We start from the raw sequence: 18,556 nt of genomic DNA, 5'->3' as shown, positions 1-18,556 counted from the left end.
TAATTAATGAACAATAACTCTTCCTGTTTAGGAAAATATGAAGGAGCTTAATATAACTTAACTAAATAGAAGATAATAATCGTGCTTCCAATAAAGAAAAGCAAATGAAGAAAGTTGTTTCCTGGGAAGGACAGGAAGTGAGGTCGTTGGGTTTGAACGTCCCCGGAGCAGCAGTTTGATCAGATAAACAGAATCCTGTCGGGACACAGGGGGCGGGGGGGCGTCTGACCCGCCTCACCTCCATCTGTCTGACAGAGCGTCACCAAGCTCCATCCTCTCTGTCGCTCTGGATCCTGACTCTCACCAGAACCTGTGTGTGTCCAGACGTGTCCCCCCCGACCATGAGGCCAAGAAGTTCAACAAGCGTCTCTTTGTTTGGTTTAAATAAAGATTCAAGTTGAACAGATCAGAGTTCACGACGCTGCAGCTCCGTCACCACCTTATCTAACAGGAGCTAACATTAGCTGTTAGCTGTTAGCGTCTGAATGAGAAGAAGCTGAGGCTCCGCTCCAGCTTGTTGCTGAGTCCACGTCTGTGAGCGCCTCACTCGTCTTGTCTGTGGTTGCGTCTGTTGCTGTGGATGTGAGTCGTTCTCTCGGAGTGTCAGACTCCTGCAGTCGTCTCTGCTCTGGAGTTTTTCTTCTTCTTTAGTTCATCCTGTGATTTAAAGAGCTGGTCCTGATGAGAGTCAGAGCCAGAGGAGCAGAGAGTTGAGATGATCCGTGGTTTCCTTCAGAGACTGAAGGAGATCAAAGGAAACTAAAGACGAGCATCTTGATTAGAAAGCTGCTGAATCAGCTCGCTGAGCTCTGATTGGCTCAGATGTCTTTGTTAAATGGGTAATTAAAGCAGGTTGACAGGTTAACAGCTTACAAGTTAACAGGTTACCGGCTTACAAGTTAACAGGTTAACATCCTACAGGTTAATAGTTTAAGTTTTAATTTAAATAAACATGAGAAACAAGTCAAAGTTAAACCTCTTCTTCATCTTCTTCATGTGTTTTACCTTCGAGCACCTTGTGAAGAAGCACATGAACTAGAAGTGATTCAAACTCATGTGCATGTAAACGTCTTTAATTATTAACTAATAAACTGAAATTATGTCGACAAACTTATTTTACTCACGACAAAGAGAGCAAACAGTTTTTAAACCTTCACAGAGAGTTTCCATGTGAAGATGTTTCAGTGTAAACGTCTCTGCAGCAGTTTGTCTCCACTGGTCTTTGTCTGTGTGTGTGTGTGTGTGTGTGTGTGTGTGTGTGTGTGTGTGTGTGTGTGTGTGTGTGTGTGTGTGTGTGTGTGTGTGTGTGTGTGTGTGTGTGTGTGTGTGTGTGTGTGTGTGTGTGTGTGTGTGTGTGTGTGTGTGTGTGTGTGTGTCAAACAATGGACTCGCTCAGCCAGTTAAACAGAAAGAGGTCAATTATGAAAAAGGCCAAACACAAGCGAGGTGTGTGAAGGCTGCTGATTGGTCTTTGTTCAGGAAACGGCTTCAGACTCCAGCTCCACGCCGCACTCTGATTGGACGCCTGCAAACCTCCACCACTGCTGAGCCTGTAGCTTTGTGTGAAAAACATCAGACTCATTTCAAACCAGAATAACATGTGGGCGGAGTCCAGGGCCTCGTTTCCATTCTCCTTCGAGGTCGCCGTCCCACAATGCACTGCTTCTTCTTTATGCATTATTGAGTCTCCTAGTGGCGTCCTTAGAAGGGGGAAAGGCCCCGCCCACAAAGGAAGTGGGACTCTGTGACTTCAAAGATCTTTGAAAGATTGATCATGTTTGTAGCTGAAGTAGATTCAGGTTAATAAAATGGTTCATGAACATTATATCATATTTAATAAGTAAAGTGTGGAAGTCCTCTAGTTTTTACTAATGATTGCTACTTTAAATGTGTTATTTGTTTCTTTACTTAATTTTTTTATTTAGAATAAGAAGTCTTTAGCAGCTTATGTTCTGTCATGTGACACTGACGTGATGCTGCGATAGAAACTAAATGATATATTCTAATTAAACTGAATTCATATATAATAATGAGATGAATATTTCACAACATGAAAAATTACTTTTAAAGTTATTTAAAGTGAGAGAGACTTGGGGGGAAGGATGAAGGGATGGGCAGGATTCATCCTCTGAGGATCATGAGCAGCAGGATTCATCCTCTGAAGATCATGAGCAGCAGGATTCATCCTCTGAGGATCATGAGCAGCTGGATTCATCCTCTGAGGGTCATGAGCATCAGGATTCATCCTCTGAGGATCATGAGCAGCTGGATTCATCCTCTGAAGATCATGAGCAGCAGGATTCATCCTCTGAGGATCCTGAGCAGCTGGATTCATCCTCTGAGGGTCATGAGCATCAGGATTCATCCTCTGAGGATCATGAGCAGCTGGATTCATCCTCTGAAGATCATGAGCAGCAGGATTCATCCTCTGAGGGTCATGAGCATCAGGATTCATCCTCTGAGGGTCATGAGCATCAGGATTCATCCTCTGAGGATCATGAGCAGCTGGATTCATCCTCTGAGGGTCATGAGCATCAGGATTCATCCTCTGAGGATCATGAGCAGCTGGATTCATCCTCTGAGGATCATGAGCAGCAGGATACATCCTCTGAGGATCATGAGCAGCTGGATTCATCCTCTGAGGGTCATGAGCATCAGGATTCATCCTCTGAGGATCATGAGCAGCTGGATTCATCCTCTGAAGATCATGAGCAGCAGGATTCATCCTCTGAGGGTCATGAGCATCAGGATTCATCCTCTGAGGGTCATGAGCATCAGGATTCATCCTCTGAGGATCATGAGCAGCTGGATTCATCCTCTGAGGGTCATGAGCATCAGGATTCATCCTCTGAGGATCATGAGCAGCTGGATTCATCCTCTGAGGATCATGAGCAGCAGGATACATCCTCTGAGGATCATGAGCAGCTGGATTCATCCTCTGAGGGTCATGAGCATCAGGATTCATCCTCTGAGGATCATGAGCAGCTGGATTCATCCTCTGAGTCTTGAAATGAAGAATCCTCTTAGTTTCTCAGTATCTTTGAGTTTCTGGTTGAGATGTTTTCAGACTGTGCTCACTCATTACTGCTCCACTTCTCCGCTAAGTCAAGAAGTGTGTGTGTGTGTGTGTGTGTGTGTGTGTGTGTGTGTGTGTGTGTGTGTGTGTGTGTGTGTGTGTGTGTGTGTGTGTGTGTGTGTGTGTGTGTGTGTGTGTGTGTGTGTGTGTGCGCGTGCGTGTGCGTGAGTCACGCACCTAAAAATACCGTCCATATTCCTCTTGCTGCTGGTTACACTGACCCGTGAGTCACTGCTCCAGCTGGAAACGTTAGGAAGCAGCCGCCGTCTGGGGGGGTGACGATGTTTGTCAGGGGGGGGGGGGGGGGGTCACGTCCACAGGCCTGATACAAAATGGCCGCTTTCTCTAAAGCATGTTTGATTGAAGCTGAAACAGCAGGACGTCTGACACGCCCCCTAAAGGCTCCTCATGGTCACCACTCAATACGGAAACAGACCCACAGAGCAGTACCACCATCAGGCGGGGGGGGGGTCTTAAAGAGACAGAGTGTTTGAGACAGGGGCTGAACAGAGGAGCTGCAGTGATGGACACTCAGAGGAACCTGATGTTTCCTGAGCCCTGGAGCATGAAAACCTTTTACAGTCACGTCTCATGAGCTTCCACTGGTTGGATGATGGATCTGACTTCTGGTTCCTGTCGGTGTCTGATGCTCTGGGAGAGTTTGGTTCACAGATCTGAGATGATCCTGATCTGCCGGTGACCTCCTGGTGAATGTGTGCTGGTTCCTCCTCCTTGCTCCTCGTCTCTGCTGCAGCCGGGAGATGGAACGGCTCGTTTGCTCCTCTCACAAGTGGAGAGCTATTAATATCTGTCCTCCTCTTGAACGTGTGAGTCTGTAAATAAACTGCTGCTTCTGGGAACCGTATGAAAAACCAACGTGCACACGCAGCAACATGACAGTTTATTGCAGTGTTAGTGGCTCATGGTCGTGATTAGAGCTGAGAAGGGATTTCCTGCTCTGAGCTGAGATTCAGGCCGACACCTCTGACGAGACGGTTTCCTGACACGTCTCCTCGCTGCCGGGCGCCATCGACAGCGCTTCCTGGGATCATGTGGTCGAGTCCCTGAATTAAAGGGAATGAAGAGCAGGGCCGTCAGGGGGCGGAGCCTCGCGCCTCAGAAGTGCAGCCAAGTTGCCTGGTAACTAACGTGTGGTTGACTTAAGAATCATAATTTAACAAAAGCAACAGGAGTCAAGGACCAGACGCTGCCTTCAGGGTCACAGGCTCCTGCTGGGAAAATCCACTACTCTGTGAGGAGTCGCTCATAAGATTTAAACCTGATGAAGCGGTGACATCAGTTTGTTTTGTGTTTTAAATGTATCAAGACAAAAGCATATTCTGATTTCATGATTTATTGACGGTTTCATTTGGTTCATATCTGAAACGAGTAAAGTGTCTCTATGGCAACAAGGCCTTTAAGAACAAGAGCAAACTGGTTTCTGACCCAAGTTTGTGTCACATGATCAAACGGGCGGTCGAGCATCTTCACACACGATGTTACACAAAGTGCACGTCACCTTTGTTGTGACTGTTTCACCACTTGTTGACCTGCAGGGCGATGGAAACACACTCATCTTCTCCAGAGGGCGTCTCAGCCCCCCCCCCCCCCATCCAGACGGCTGTGACTTGTCCTCTCTCTCTCTCTCTCTCTCTCTCTCTCTCTCTCTCTCTCTCTCTCTCTCTCACACACTGTTTTTACATGTCGTCCACCGGCATGTGAGCACGCGTGTGGAAACCTAAACGCCCGGCGGGAGAAACTAACATACGACCAGTTTCTATTTTAGAGGCTGCGTCTGTAAATACAATCAAATTAATTTCCCATTATTGCTTTGCGTATCTGAGGCGGCGAGACGTAAACAAAGATGAGGACAAACGCTGAAAAGCAATTAAAAATAAATGGAGTCTGGACAGAAGAGAAGCAGATAAAGACAGAACGAGTCCGAGCCGGTGGGTGAGGGTAGTTCTGTCTTAAAGGAGCAGTTCACCACATCATGAGCTTTTATTACGTCTGAAGAATCCATCACCAGCTACTTCAGTTGTATTGGATTCTGCTGCTCCCCCCCCCCCCCCCCTCTACATAGAGGTGAGGAGACAATGACTTACATTTCTTTTTGGGGTGAACCGTCCCTTTGAAGCTGCGGTGGACGTCTTTCAGGCGTCATGGCAGTAAATGGTCACGTTAACCCAGTGACTGAGGCCTGAGCGTCCATATTGTCTGTCCACAGCTTCGGGTCATGAGTGTGTGTGTGTGTGTGTGTGTGTGTGTGTGTGTGTGTGTGTGTGTGTGTGTGTGTGTGTGTGTGTGTGTGTGTGTGTGTGTGTGTGTGTGTGTGTGTGCACATCAGCTGAGTCTCGGGCAGCAGAGTGATTACTGTGCGGCTTTGCCTAATGAAAAATAATGACTCGGCCGCTCAGTCTCCTCCTGCTGGTTGTGGAGCTCCATGTCAAAGAGCCTCTTGAGGATGAGGAGCAGCTCAGTTTGTTCTTCACAGGAGACGCTTCTCCACCAAGGCCAGTTTCCTTAGCAACACGCCAAATATAACAAGGCTTGTTTCCGTGTTATAAATAACGACTCACGTGGAGAGGACGTGAGGACGTGAGGACGGAGGACGTGAGGACGGGGGACGGAGGCCTCGTCTCATTCAGAGGAACCAGTGAGTGACCAGCAGACGCTCCTGTCACTCTGGTTTATCGTTGTTCTTTATTCAACCTGCACAAACTCTGTTTATTTCCCCGTCGGCCGCTCTGCAGCATTTCGTCCTCACTAATTGGAGATTTGACGTTCTGACGTGTTTCTCTGTCTCGGTGTTAAGTCGAGTGAACGTTCAGGTTCAGGCTGAGATCAGAACCCAGAAGACGCTTCCTGTGTGAACACGCTTTGAAGGGTTCAGGCTCCAAACTACAGAATCTGTGGCACAAAGAAAAGAGGCCGAGGAGTGTTCACAGTGGAAATTGGAACCTGTGGAACATGATTTACTGGAACATTACACTGAGCTGATCAAAGCCTGAAGAATTATTCTTATTATACAAGTGAACGTGGGGAACAAAGAGCTGATTCTACTGAGAAATCTCCTCCCGCATGGAAAAGACGAGACCCAGGCTGAACGTGTACATTTATATATATTTATATATATTTACATACGTGGACTTTGATAGAATATTCACCTGGAAACTCTCAAAGCTGCCGATTCCAGGAACTGTTTGTTTTTCGCTGAAGTATTTTAGTTGTTTCTGTCGAGAGCAGACAAACCTTTCGGGTTCATCACCCGGGAATCAAAGAGCGTCTTCCAGGCAGAGGCGCTCTGCAGACGAGATGAAGAGTTCCTGAAAGATGGAAATGTAACGCAGGGAAAAACACAGAGAGACGAGGAAACCACTTCATCCTGTGAGGTTAGATTGTGGAGGACGAGTGTGTGAGGCTGAGGAAACAAGGACAGTTTGTCAATGGAGACTTTGATACGAGGATCAAAGACGAAGCTGCTGCTGCTCATGAATCTCATCGACTGTAAACCCATTATGATCTGGACTGTACTCAGGCCACAGCGAACAGAGTGTCTGCAGCTGCTGGATGTATATTAATAATCTGCGTGTCTATATAAAGGGAGAGATGCTACTGGGTCAGAGGAAATAAGGAGTCTGGAGAGTTTTGAGATGTTAACCTGTAAAATATATAATGTGACCCAACTCTTCAAGATTCAGCCGGAAACTTCCAATATCTGCATTATTGATCAGTCAGTCGATGGCTCTGGATCTAATGTCTCCTCTGTAGAATGTGAGTTTTAATTCACCGCAGACGTCTTGTTTTATTTAACCAGGAGTCACAGGAGAGCAGAGGATGAACCGATATGAAGCTGGAACCAGAGAACGTTTAATACTGTTCAAATATTAGATAAACCGTATGAATCATTGTTTTCCAAACAGTCGTCTGCACATGTAGAAATCTGAGACGTTCAGCTTCACATGAGACAAATCATCATATCTGAGACGTATTCTTTTGCTGTATTTGATTCATCAACTGATCTGTTTATGATGAATCTCATTTGAGACCCGGTGCAATGATAAAAGTCTCAAATCAGATGAGGAGACACGATGAGTCTCTGAGAAGAGGCGGCAGCAGAGGAGTGTGTCCTCAGGACGCTCGTCTGTCCAGGTCGATTCTGCATCTGGACATAAACAGTGTCCGTCCAACATGTGGAGCAGAGACAATCTCATTTACCTGCGTCTAATGAAAAGCCAGTTAGTTGGAGGAGGTGATGGAGACGCTGTCAGTTCAGAGTGGAAACAACAGACTGAGGCCGGCGGCGGCTTCTCACACAGCTGTGTCCACGGACTTGTTTTAATTCATGCTTCTCCAGGGACTGCGCGTGCTGCAATGCAATTCACCTCCAGACCACTAGGTGGAGTAACGGTTTTTGTTGAAGACGACCTTCAGTCGTGTGCATACGAGGACACACAGGATTTCTCTCTTTTGTAATGTTTCTATTTGTCGTTAACCAACAACAACAACATTTAGGATGAGTGCTACACAAATGTATTGTTCACAACGTGGCAAACTTCAAGTGTTTTCTTATTTATGTCTTAAAAGCTGAGCTGTGAAACTAAGATAATTGTTTGTTAGCTTTGTGATGAAGCTATTAGTTATTTGCAATGTGTGGAGTTCCCCAAGGCTCCATCCTCGGCCTCCTTTATGTTTGTTATTATTTTAATATTTATGTGTAGAGCTGCAACAATTATTTAATTAATTGATCCACTTAAAATTAATTACCTCAATTCTTTCCTCATGCACCTCATTCCTCACTTAATATAGTTGCTTTAGTATGACAAGATTTTTAAATAAATAAGTTATTATTGTTTTACTATTGTCTGACATTGAGGACAATACAAATGTAATATTACTCGTGGAAGTAACCTCAGAGAGCTTTGGGTAATGAGGATAATTGTTATTTGCAGCCCTGTTTATATGACTCAGTAACAAATCATTTAAAAAAAATAACTTATAACATATCTGTACAGCTCCGCTCTATTATTTATTAACCATTAAACCCATTGGGGTCGTAAAACCCAGTGTAAACGCTCTGTTATGAGGAAACAGCTGCTGTCGGAGAATCCTGCTGTCGGAGAGAGAAATGTATTTTCTGTAGAACGTGACGAGCAGCTGGTGAATGGAGCTTCCAGTTGCTTCCTTTAATTAACCTGCAGAAAGCGTTTCCACAGGCGTCCTGCTCCTCTCCACTGAGCGGCTCCTTCTCCTGATGGAGCTGAGGAGCTGAGGAGCTGAGGAGATGTGAGAGCCACACCTCTAATTGAACACCGGCATGTCGGAGCAGGTTCCAGCCGCCGTCACTGTGGGGACCAGACTCCTCCTCCTCCTCGCTGGGCCTCCACCTCGGCCCCATCACCTCCTTACTCCTCCTGACGCCTCCTTTGCTCCAGACGGTCCAGACCCGTAAAACTAGTTGACCTGCAGAAACCTTATTTCTGGATATTCCTCAGAAGCTGAGTCTGAAGGATTTGACCCTCCTGCACTTTTCTGTAGTTTAATCATCAAGACACAGTTTAATCAGGAGGTGAATTTATCATGGTGCCCTGAAGATGGATCTCTAATATTTTTGTGATCTCTGTAGTTGCCATCATTTGGATAAAAAAAGTTAAAAAACGTTTTATTATCAAATCAAAACTCATCCATGTGCTCGTCTGTGCTGAAGCTGAGGAGGAAACAGACGGAGGCTGTTTGTGGGTTTTGAACAGATGCTCAGGATGTAAATATTCAGTGGGGGGGGGGGGGGGTACCATTTGTTTTCATTTTGCTGCGTTCAGGTGCTGGTGGGGGGGCGGAGTTGTGTTGTGTTGTTTGTGTTGTCAGATCTGATTCTGACGTACGAGCTCGGGTCTGGATGTTGGTGCGGAGGCTTTACAATCTTTATCTCAACTTTTCTTCTTTAACTAAACTCTACAGAACGTTACACACAGACACACACTGACACACACACACACACTGACACGCAGACACACACACACACAGATGTAACAGCCAATGAGTCGACATAGTAAACTGTCAGATTCAGTGTCGACGATGTAAAACATTTGCAGGGTGTTAATCTCTCTCTCTCTCTCCCTCTCTCTCTCTCTCTCTCTCTCTCTCTCTCTCTGTCTCGTTCTCTCTCTCTCTCTCTCTCTCTCTCTCTCTCTCTCTCTCTCTCTGACGTAACGCTGTTGAACGCCCGGCGTGATTTGGAAACTATCAGCTCTGAGCTTATAAATTTCCCCAGTGTGAAAAGTAATGCATACAGAATGTATCTTCTTGTTTATCTGCCCAACCATCCACACACACACACACACACACACACACACACACACACACACACACACACACACACACACACACACACACACACACACACACTTCCTGTCCTGCTGGATAAAGAAATGGAGGCGGTGGAGTTTTTCTCTCCAGACGTTTGAACACGCGTGTGTTAAATCACAGGTGACAGATAAACACACGTCTTCCTCTGCAGCGGCAGTGTCTCCTGAGGTTTCACTGCTCAAGGTGCATGCTGGGTAAAGAGGAGGAGTCACCGCAATGTGAAGTAGATCAGACTGAAGATCTGCTGATGATTCATGAAAAGTGAGGTTAAAAAGAGCTCTACACAAAGCAGTTCACATGAAGGTGATCTGAATTTTCTGGTGGTTTGACTTGTTGTGGTGGTTTATTGTGTAGGAGAAGTTTGGTTGTTAGTTTGAAGTTTTGTGCAGCTGCAGAATCGTGGTTCAGTTTCATCGACTGAGGATCAGATCAGTTTTCATCTGTTTCTGGGAAACAAACTTTGTTGTAAACAGTTGATTGTTCAGATGTAGAAGCTCTGTGACTCGTCAGTTGTGTGACTGTTGTGTTGTTGTTTCAATCGGATCAACATGTGACTTGACTCCTGTTCTCTTGTTGCTCTTCCACAGAACCAGACGTTGTGTAAAGGCCTGAATGAGCTTCAGAATGGACAGGTGAGAGACGCACACTGGATGTGTTTCATCTGTGCACAAGCACACAAACACACAACAACACAAACACACCAGCGTCACACAGAGCGGAATGGGTCACACACCTGCCTCTTCACACACAATCCTCACATGAAGCTTTGTCTGAAGACACAACATCAGTCGTTAAAGTTGTGGATCTGAGGATCTTCCTCTTCTACGTGCTCCTCCTCTTCTTCATCCTGAGGTGTTTGTGTTCCTTGAACCTCGTCAACACGTCCACTCGCTCACTGGGAAGCTTCGAGCTGGAAACCTTTCCTGTGGTTTCATCTGCAGCTACACACACAAACACACACAGGTTGTTGTTGTGTTGAGGCTGAAGCTTGACTTGGAACATTAGTGTGTAACTGGACTCTCGTCTGTTCAGAACCAGTCGCTTGTTGTTTGACTGGTTTTCCTCCCGTGAAGCAGACGAGCTGATGAAAGACTCACTTCTCTGTGTCGTTGCGTGAACTCAGATTCACACACCAGAGACACACAAGTTGTTTAGACTCACTGAGTCGTCCTGCAGCACCTTGGCCTGTTTCCTCCAGGAGACGTCATTAGAGCGAAGAGGAGATCGATGGTGAAGGTCCTAACAGGACGGAGGGAAGCTGAGTCTCAGGAGACGTCCAGCAGCTCCTCATGGATCCTTCAGACCTCGTGTGTTCTGCTGAAGATCTGATGTGAACAACGGGCTCATATCTAGAACTTTATGTTTTTGTTACTTTCATTCTCTGAACTTTTGTCTTGGTTTTGAGTCACTTTTAGATTTAGTTTTTGTCGTCTGTTGTCGTCCGATCCTCTTATCGTCTTTGTGTTGATATGGGTTTGTGTCCCTCCTCGATGTGCCCCCCCCCCCCCCTCCACCTGCTTTGAGCAGATTAAATATTGACTTCTGGAATCGACTGGTGGATCTAATTTGAAGTGATGGTGGAGGAGCAGTCAGGTGGAGAAGTGAGTGGAGCTGCATGTGATTGTTTGTGTTCTGCAAATCATAGAGACGCACAAGTCCAACAGTTCTGAACCAGCGGAGGTGACGCTGCCACCAGGATTTACTCCTTCCTCCTCCTTCCTCCTCCTTCCTCCTCCAACACCCACACTTCCTCCTCCTCCTCTGGTGGTGGCGAGGAGCCGCCAGTGTCTTTCACCCAGATCCACTCCGTCAATATTTACTTGTCGGCCTCAAACGAAATACAGGGATATTGAAAGTCGTCACACGAAGCGAGAAGAAGAGGAAGAGGAGGAGGAAGAGGAGGTAGAGGAGGAGGAGGAGGAGGAGGAAGAGGAGGTAGAGGAGGAGGAGGAGGAGGAGGAAGCAGTGAAGTAAAGAGACGGAGCTCCACGCCTCCTCCTGAAAGAGATTTAATGGAACAGTCGAGCTGAAACACTCAATCAGGGATTTACTAATCAGTTGCCATATTGATCCTTGATTAATTATTGAAAGTCTTTCTTAAAATAGAATTGTTTGTTTTCTGAGGATTTCCAGCTTTTTAGGTCACATGATCTTCATACCAGAAGCCCCTCCCACAAGACAAACCATTTAAAAATTAGTTGTGAAATCACAAACTAATTAAACTTCATTGATACAACAACCATCAGCCTTTCACCAGCTGCAGCCGTGCTAATGCTACTGATGCAACACTGGAATACTGTTGTGTTGTTGTTGTCGTCACTGCTGCACATCACAACTCTCACACACTGTGTTAGCGCATGAAACAGCTTGTTTATAAAGGTTGAGGATTAAGATAATTACTGCTGGTTAGAAAGGTCAGTTTAGACTGTAGGGGGCGCTGAAGAGGGTTCAGCTGGTACTCTGAAGTCAGTTTGTGATGGGGGGGGGGGGGAGGATGTGTGTGTGTGTGTGGTCAAATGTCTTCTGGCCCCTCCCCTCTGTTACATCACATTGAACGACAGAGAGAGAAATATACATGCACACATCCATGCATGAAGGAGGGGGGGGGGGTTGTTGGGGGTTGGGCAGGGTCTTCTTTGTCCCCTCAGCCCCCCCCCTCCCCCTCCCCCCCTTACAGGAAGTTCTCAAATGTCCGAAGACGAGTGAGAATCTGTCGACAGACGTTCACAGTAAAAGTTTGATTCAAGAAAAACATTTAAAATCATTTAACGTTTTCTCAGCTCCTCAGTTTTGTGTCGTTATGTTTATTAAGATATAAAGTGATTCTTCAGTTAAATGAAAAAACCTTAACATATCAGAGGATCAGAAACTTCATCATATTTATCTCTATATTTTAATAACAGATGAAAACCAACAGCAGTTCAAGATGTTTTCTGATAATCTGACGTCTCCTCACACAACCAGCAGATATTCACTTTGTTCACGTCTCTTCAACTTAAACTGAGACAACATTTACTGTTGATGGAAAAATTTATAGTTTAAAAAAAATATGAGTTTGTTTGTAGAAACATTTCTGGAAAAAGTTTCCAGGAAATTCAGTGTTCACCAGAATGAATTTATCATTTGTTCAGAGATTAACTTCAGAGCCTCTGTACATTTTACCACAGGCCTCAGTGTGAGTGAGTGTGTGTCTGTGTGTCTGTGTGTGTGTGTCTGTGTGTGTCGGTTCTTTGTGGCTGCATCTGTCTGCATCTATTGTTCCCTGACGTCCATCTGCTGGCCCCCAGCTAACCTCCCCCTCCTCCAGCGAACACCCCACCCCCTACACGCTGGCTCCTCCCTCTCCCAGCCTGGCCCAGCTGTCCCCCCCTCTTCCTCCTCATCCTCCTCTTCCTCTGTCACTGATGTTAGATCAGTTCATCACTTTTACTTCAGATTAAACCTCAGAGAAACAACACAGGCCGGGTGCGGAGCAGTAAGTCACTTTCTTTTAACGAATTGTTTAATTCAACATGTGGGACTTTAGGTAAGAATCAGAAATTAAATCTCAATCCAGACTTTGCAGCTTTTGTGATGAACACAATGAATTCTAATCTAACTTTAAGTGAAACTTTAGCTTGTTTTAGTTTTTAAAACTTTAAGAATTTCTTCTTTTCTTTGTCTTTTCTTCATTTTAAACTAAATATTTTATACCAAAACAAAACAAAAGTGTTTTACTAAACAGTTTGTGACAATTTAAATCTTTTTCTGACATTCAGCAACTTAAAGAACTGAGTTGAATGAAGAAAATAACTTTTAGACTGAGTGATATGAAAACCATCGTTATCTGCAGCTTCACTAAACAAGGTTTTTATTTATTTATTTTTATGTCTGGCTTCTGAATGTGTTTTGTGTCGACTCACAGAACCTGATGAGATGTGAGGTTGTGAGGTTGTGAGGTTGTGCGACTTGCAGACGCGCGAGGCTGAAGTGTTATGTGACCGGCTGCGAGGGTTTAGATTTACGTTTGTGATCAATAGTTCAAACTGACGACAGTGATTATTGATCCATGTGGGCAGAGAGGAAACCAGATGAAAGATCAGATTCAGCCTCTGATCGGCCAGTGGGTGACTGGGAGGGATCCGACCAGTCACCTCCCACCTCGCTTACTGGTTTCATTCTTAGTTTGGGAGGAACTTTGTTTTTTATAGAAAGTTCACTTTGTGTTTTCTTCAGAAAAAACTCAGTGGAGATGGATTTAATATAATATTTATTATTTATTTACTCATTTGATTTCATGTCCTCAAGATTCACTTTATTATGATTCACACAAACAAACACAGTCGAATGAAAGAGTTTGTATGAACCTTTAATTCTGTGGTTTCCTCAGTAGGTGGAAAATATTAATGAGTAAAAGAATTAATTGATAAATATGGTTCAAAATATCCTGAAAGTTTAAAAACGTTTTTTAGAGACATTTTAAAGAATACAAATATCATCAGCGTAGAGTGAAACTTTATTTTCCTGTTTTCTGTTGTTTAATCACAACAACTGACACAATGTCTGTGATCGAGTTATTATATTTACTAAGATCCATCATTCTAAGATGCGACAAATCATAATTTTGATTATTGATTATTCTGCTGACGATTTTCTGGATTCTGTTGTCGTAGTCTGAATAGTTGAGACTTAAGTTATCGACCCCTTACCTTAATAATTCATATTTCATGATTGTGATGCGATGGGGGTTTAGTCATGTAAATATAATGAGTCATCAGGTTTGTGTCCTTAGATTCTAAAAGAAATCAAATCCATGTCTCAATATTCCAAACAATAATCAGGAAGTGTCAGTTAATGTCTTTAAAGATGAAACCAGTTGGACCTGAGCATTTCAGTGTAAACCATGAAGACTCAGATGAATCCACTGCAGGTGAAAACCTTCCTTCTCCTTTAAGAGAAATGATTTGATTCTTCATTTCTCCTGCTGCAGCAGCGGAGATAAAACCAGCTCTGCTCTGGTTCAGCTCAGCAGACGCTCTTAATCCCAGTTAATCCGACATGTTAAACGCTTGTTGTCCCCGTGGCGGGCGCGGGGCAGCGACCCAGCACCGAGGGCTTCCCACGGGCCAGTTGGACTCGGTCCCGCGCCCTCTGGTTCTGGTCGAGTGCTCCCAGACGTTCTGCCAGGTCCCGGCTGGAGGAGTCGAGTGAGGCTGGAACCTGAGCTGCTGCTGAGGAGAGGAAACACGAGCCTCCATCCAGAACCATCCTCTGAGTTCCTCCACCATCCACTGGTCTCATCCACACTGAGACAGAACTGAACTCCCGATCGGACATTTGATCAAATAGAATGATTTTACTGCATCATTTATGATCTTAAATAAAATCCCAGTTTGAACAGAAACGTGCAGGTGATGAATCAGTTTGTTAAATAAGTGGTTTGATCTCAAATCACCACCTGAAATAACTTTTCTTTTCCTCTGTTGATTAACTCAGTCACTGAAACCACTCGTTGCTTCTTCAGATTAATAATCGATAGAAGTCGGATCGGCCTGGAGCTCGTGAACGTGTCCGAGCTGCTCAGACACGTTTTAATCAGCTGCTCCTCATCACCCTGTTACCAGTGATTAGAGGAGCAGAGGAGGTGATCAGCTTCTCCTCCACTCTGCACTTCATATGGAGTCTGACCTTTTGACTCTTTGTGATTGTGGCTGTCGCAGCCGCTCTGTGTCCTCCGGCTGGAGGTGTGCGAGGAGCAGATGTCTTCATTAAGCCTCCAGACACATTCCTCTCCGAGACTCCAGATCATTTCATTCCACTGATCTGATTAACTGAAGACTGTGACCCGTCAGCAGAGCTCCAACAGAAACTGATTACAGACAGATTTAAAAGAGGGGAAGTGATGTGACTGAGCTCAAAGCCCAACACAACGTTCTGCTGTCAGAAGCTTCAGGTGCAGGGATGAGGAGGAACCACAGCAAACAGGAAGCAGCAGCCCGACAGGAAACCTGGATCTACCTTCAGTATAAAAGCATGAGTGGGTGAAGACGCCTCAGATCCAGAACCAGCTCAGTGTTCAGAGCCCCGTCCCACTGAGACATGCAGGCTCCACACTCCTTCCAACAGAACATCTATCAACCTCACTTCACGTGTGAGCCGCTCCGTCACTTCTGAAAACCCGATCAACACAGACTGAAGATGTGGCCCGGAAACAGTTTGGTCTCTTTTCACGTTCAGTTGGTGAAACGTCTTCTGGGCTCTTTGCTGAAAAAGTTAATTGAGAGGAAAAGTCCAGTGTGAGGCTGAGAGTTCCTGAAAGAACCTGAAGGCAGCACGTGGTCCGAACAACAAAGTGATTAGTGAGGACGAGCGGGTTCTGTAATTAAAGCTTCTGTCTCAGGTTCCTTTAACAAGTCGACTCAGGAAACTACTAAATATTACAACTATTTATTCAGTTCCCATCAAAGCAAAGTTCATCTTCAGGTTTGAGAATCTGTGACAATCGACTGTTTGTAGTTAAACGTCTCTGAAATACTTAATTACCAATCAGAGGTGTCATTGATCCATCAATCAATGCATTGATTGATTGTCTCTGCCCTGGTTGTGTAGATACCCCCTGTGGTTTCAGTGTGTGTGTGTGTGTGTGTGTGTGTGTGTGTGTGTGTGCGTGTGTGTCTGTGCATGTGTGTGTGTGTGTGTCTGTGTGTCACATTGCGGTGAACACGAGGGAGATGAAGCCCAGGGCGTGTTTGATTTGCATTTAAATGGATTTATTGTCAGCTGCCGGTGTGACGGGCGGAGACTGACCACATGATCACATCCTGGGAGTCGAGCAGTGAACTGAACGCCTTCTGGTGTTTCTGATGCAGCTGAATAATGAACATTCTCATGTTTGTTCTGTGGTCGATGACAGAAGAGGAACAGTGACACACTTTCATCTGTCCACACTTCATTTATATTTATATTTATATATGTTTACGTGTCGTCATCTTGTGCTGGACGAAGTTAACTAAGATTAAATGTTATCAAATGAAAACAAAGAATATTAAGCCTCAGTGATTTTGGATCCAGCCTGGAGATCATGAAAGACATTGCACAGTGTGAGTTGTCCTGTCTGGTTTCCTGTGGACAAGGCGTCTTCGTCTCTAAACCTTGTGTCTCTGCAGTTTTTAAAATGCAAGTTTCTTAAATTCACATTTGTCTCCTTCAGAGTTTTGTCTCCCGAGCAGTGAGAAGTGGTTTTCATTCTGTTTAGCAGCTGTTTCAATATTTAACTCCAGGTTGACGTCTCTCAGCTCAGGGACTAAAACATTCATCACTTCAAACCTGATCTGAGACGTGACTCTGAGGTTATTGGACGTGTCTCTGTCCCCTGGTCGTCTCGCTGCGTCCTGCTGCAGACTCGTGATGAGATGATCCACTGCCCGGTGAACCTGCTCTGCTTCACAATCACGTCCTGAGATGCAGTTTGTCACATTGACACAGACGCAAGTGGGTGGAGATAGTCTTTGTCCCAGGGGGACAGGCGGTCGGTGGATCCTGTGCTGGGTCTCGGCCACCGGTCTCACCGCTGCCCGGACAGACGCTGTGTTTCCTGGCTGCACCTCCACCTCCACATGTGGAGCAGCAGGGGCCCCTGTCTCTGTGACGCCCCGCCTGCCAAGCTGTGGGCCGGGGGCCAAACTCTGTCCTGTGTGCCCCTGCTGATAAGATGACCCTCTGCTGGGGGGGGAGCTGGTTACTGGGACCAGAACAAACCATTAACTGATCTCTGTGGTTCTATCTCTGGTTCCTGTTGAAGATTTAATATTTGTTCAATCTCATCATCCTGATGAAAACGATTTCAATCAGGTTCCACTGAACCGACCGAGTCAAACCTCAGATATTAAAGTTTGATAACTCGTTTGTTTCAGGTGCAGAGATGATTTGATGTTTCTGCTGCTGCAGCTGAGGATCAGTCTCATGTAAAGATTCTTCTTCCTTCAACTGAAATGTTGCTGTTGTGCGTTGGAAACAGCTGCTGAAGAAATGAACTTCATTCAGTAGCTTCAGTGGTCACGTTACAATAGGCAGACCCCCCCCCCTGAGCTGAGAGGGGCCCCTGAGCTGAGAGGGGGCCCCTGAGGAAAGGCCTCTACAAGAGACTAACGAGGCCCCATGCCGACAACTTCCTGTCTCGTTTGGTTTTTGTTGGATGTGGGGCCCCTCTGTCCCTTTTACCTGGGGCCCACTAACTCCATTGAAACGCTCCTGCTCCATGAGGAGCCTGGCAGTGATCAAAGCTCCAGACCTCGGGGGGGGGGGGGGGTCCCCACTCTGAGGACACTCACAGCTGATTCTCTTTACGTGTGTTTCTCTTGTTTCACTCCTGAAGGGACGGATGTGAGTTGTTCTTCTTCACTGGTGTAAAAGGGACTGCGGCCCCGTCTGCTCAGCACCTTTCAGGAGTGAAGGGCCTCACTGGTAAATGGGCTGTAAACAAAGAGAGCGTCTGGCAGCTGCGCTGATGGAAATCTGAACAGCTTCTAATGCGTTTTTCAGCAGCGCTGTTATCTCAAAGGCACACTATCAAACCGGAGCACATAATGAGAGGATAATCCTGTCGCTCGCTGGGGCTGCAGCACAGCGCCGGCTGACGGATGACCTTAACTGTGCCTTCCACAGAATTACATTGTGCCAGTGAGAGACGTGTCCACAGATCCTGTTGAACTGGTCCTGAAGGAGACGCCTCAGCAGGACGGCCTCCATCTGGAGATCAACTACAGACCAGTGCTGGAGAGGAGTTCTCACCTGATGTCTTCAAACCACAACAGCTCCTCACGTTTGGTACAAATGTCACTGAGACGATTAACTGATGAGGTCTGGGTCAAATATGGAAGTGAGTTCATATGAACCTAACTGCTCTGGTCGGTGAAAACCAACAACCACAGGAGAGTCAGTCTACTGGAGAGTGAAGTGAGCGGCTCAGAGAAACACTGAGATTAGACCTGGTGCTGGATTGAATCAGCTGTTTGTTCAGAAGAGGAGGAAGAACATGACTGAAGGAATCTGAACCAGGAGACGTTTCCCTGCACTCCTCCTGGTTCACGTGTTCTCTGCTCTGGTTGAACTTCTGGTTGAACTGGTTCTCCAGTC

At 45.7% G+C, this 18,556-nt stretch overlaps 1 protein-coding gene across 1 annotated transcript in view; it reads left to right on the top strand.

The window, feature by feature from the left end:
* phf21b (PHD finger protein 21B) overlaps window positions 1–18,556 on the top strand; it is a 39,329-nt gene that overhangs the window by 8,373 nt on the left and 12,400 nt on the right. Inside the window, exon 2 of the mRNA XM_053414646.1 lies at window positions 10,030–10,074. Coding sequence (XP_053270621.1) covers window positions 10,030–10,074 — 45 coding nt within the window. The remainder of the gene's footprint in view (window positions 1–10,029; window positions 10,075–18,556) is intronic.

Source organism: Pleuronectes platessa, chromosome 22 (assembly GCF_947347685.1).
Source record: "Pleuronectes platessa chromosome 22, fPlePla1.1, whole genome shotgun sequence".
Lineage (NCBI taxonomy): Eukaryota > Metazoa > Chordata > Actinopteri > Pleuronectiformes > Pleuronectidae > Pleuronectes > Pleuronectes platessa.
This window is presented reverse-complemented; position numbering and strand designations above follow the sequence as displayed.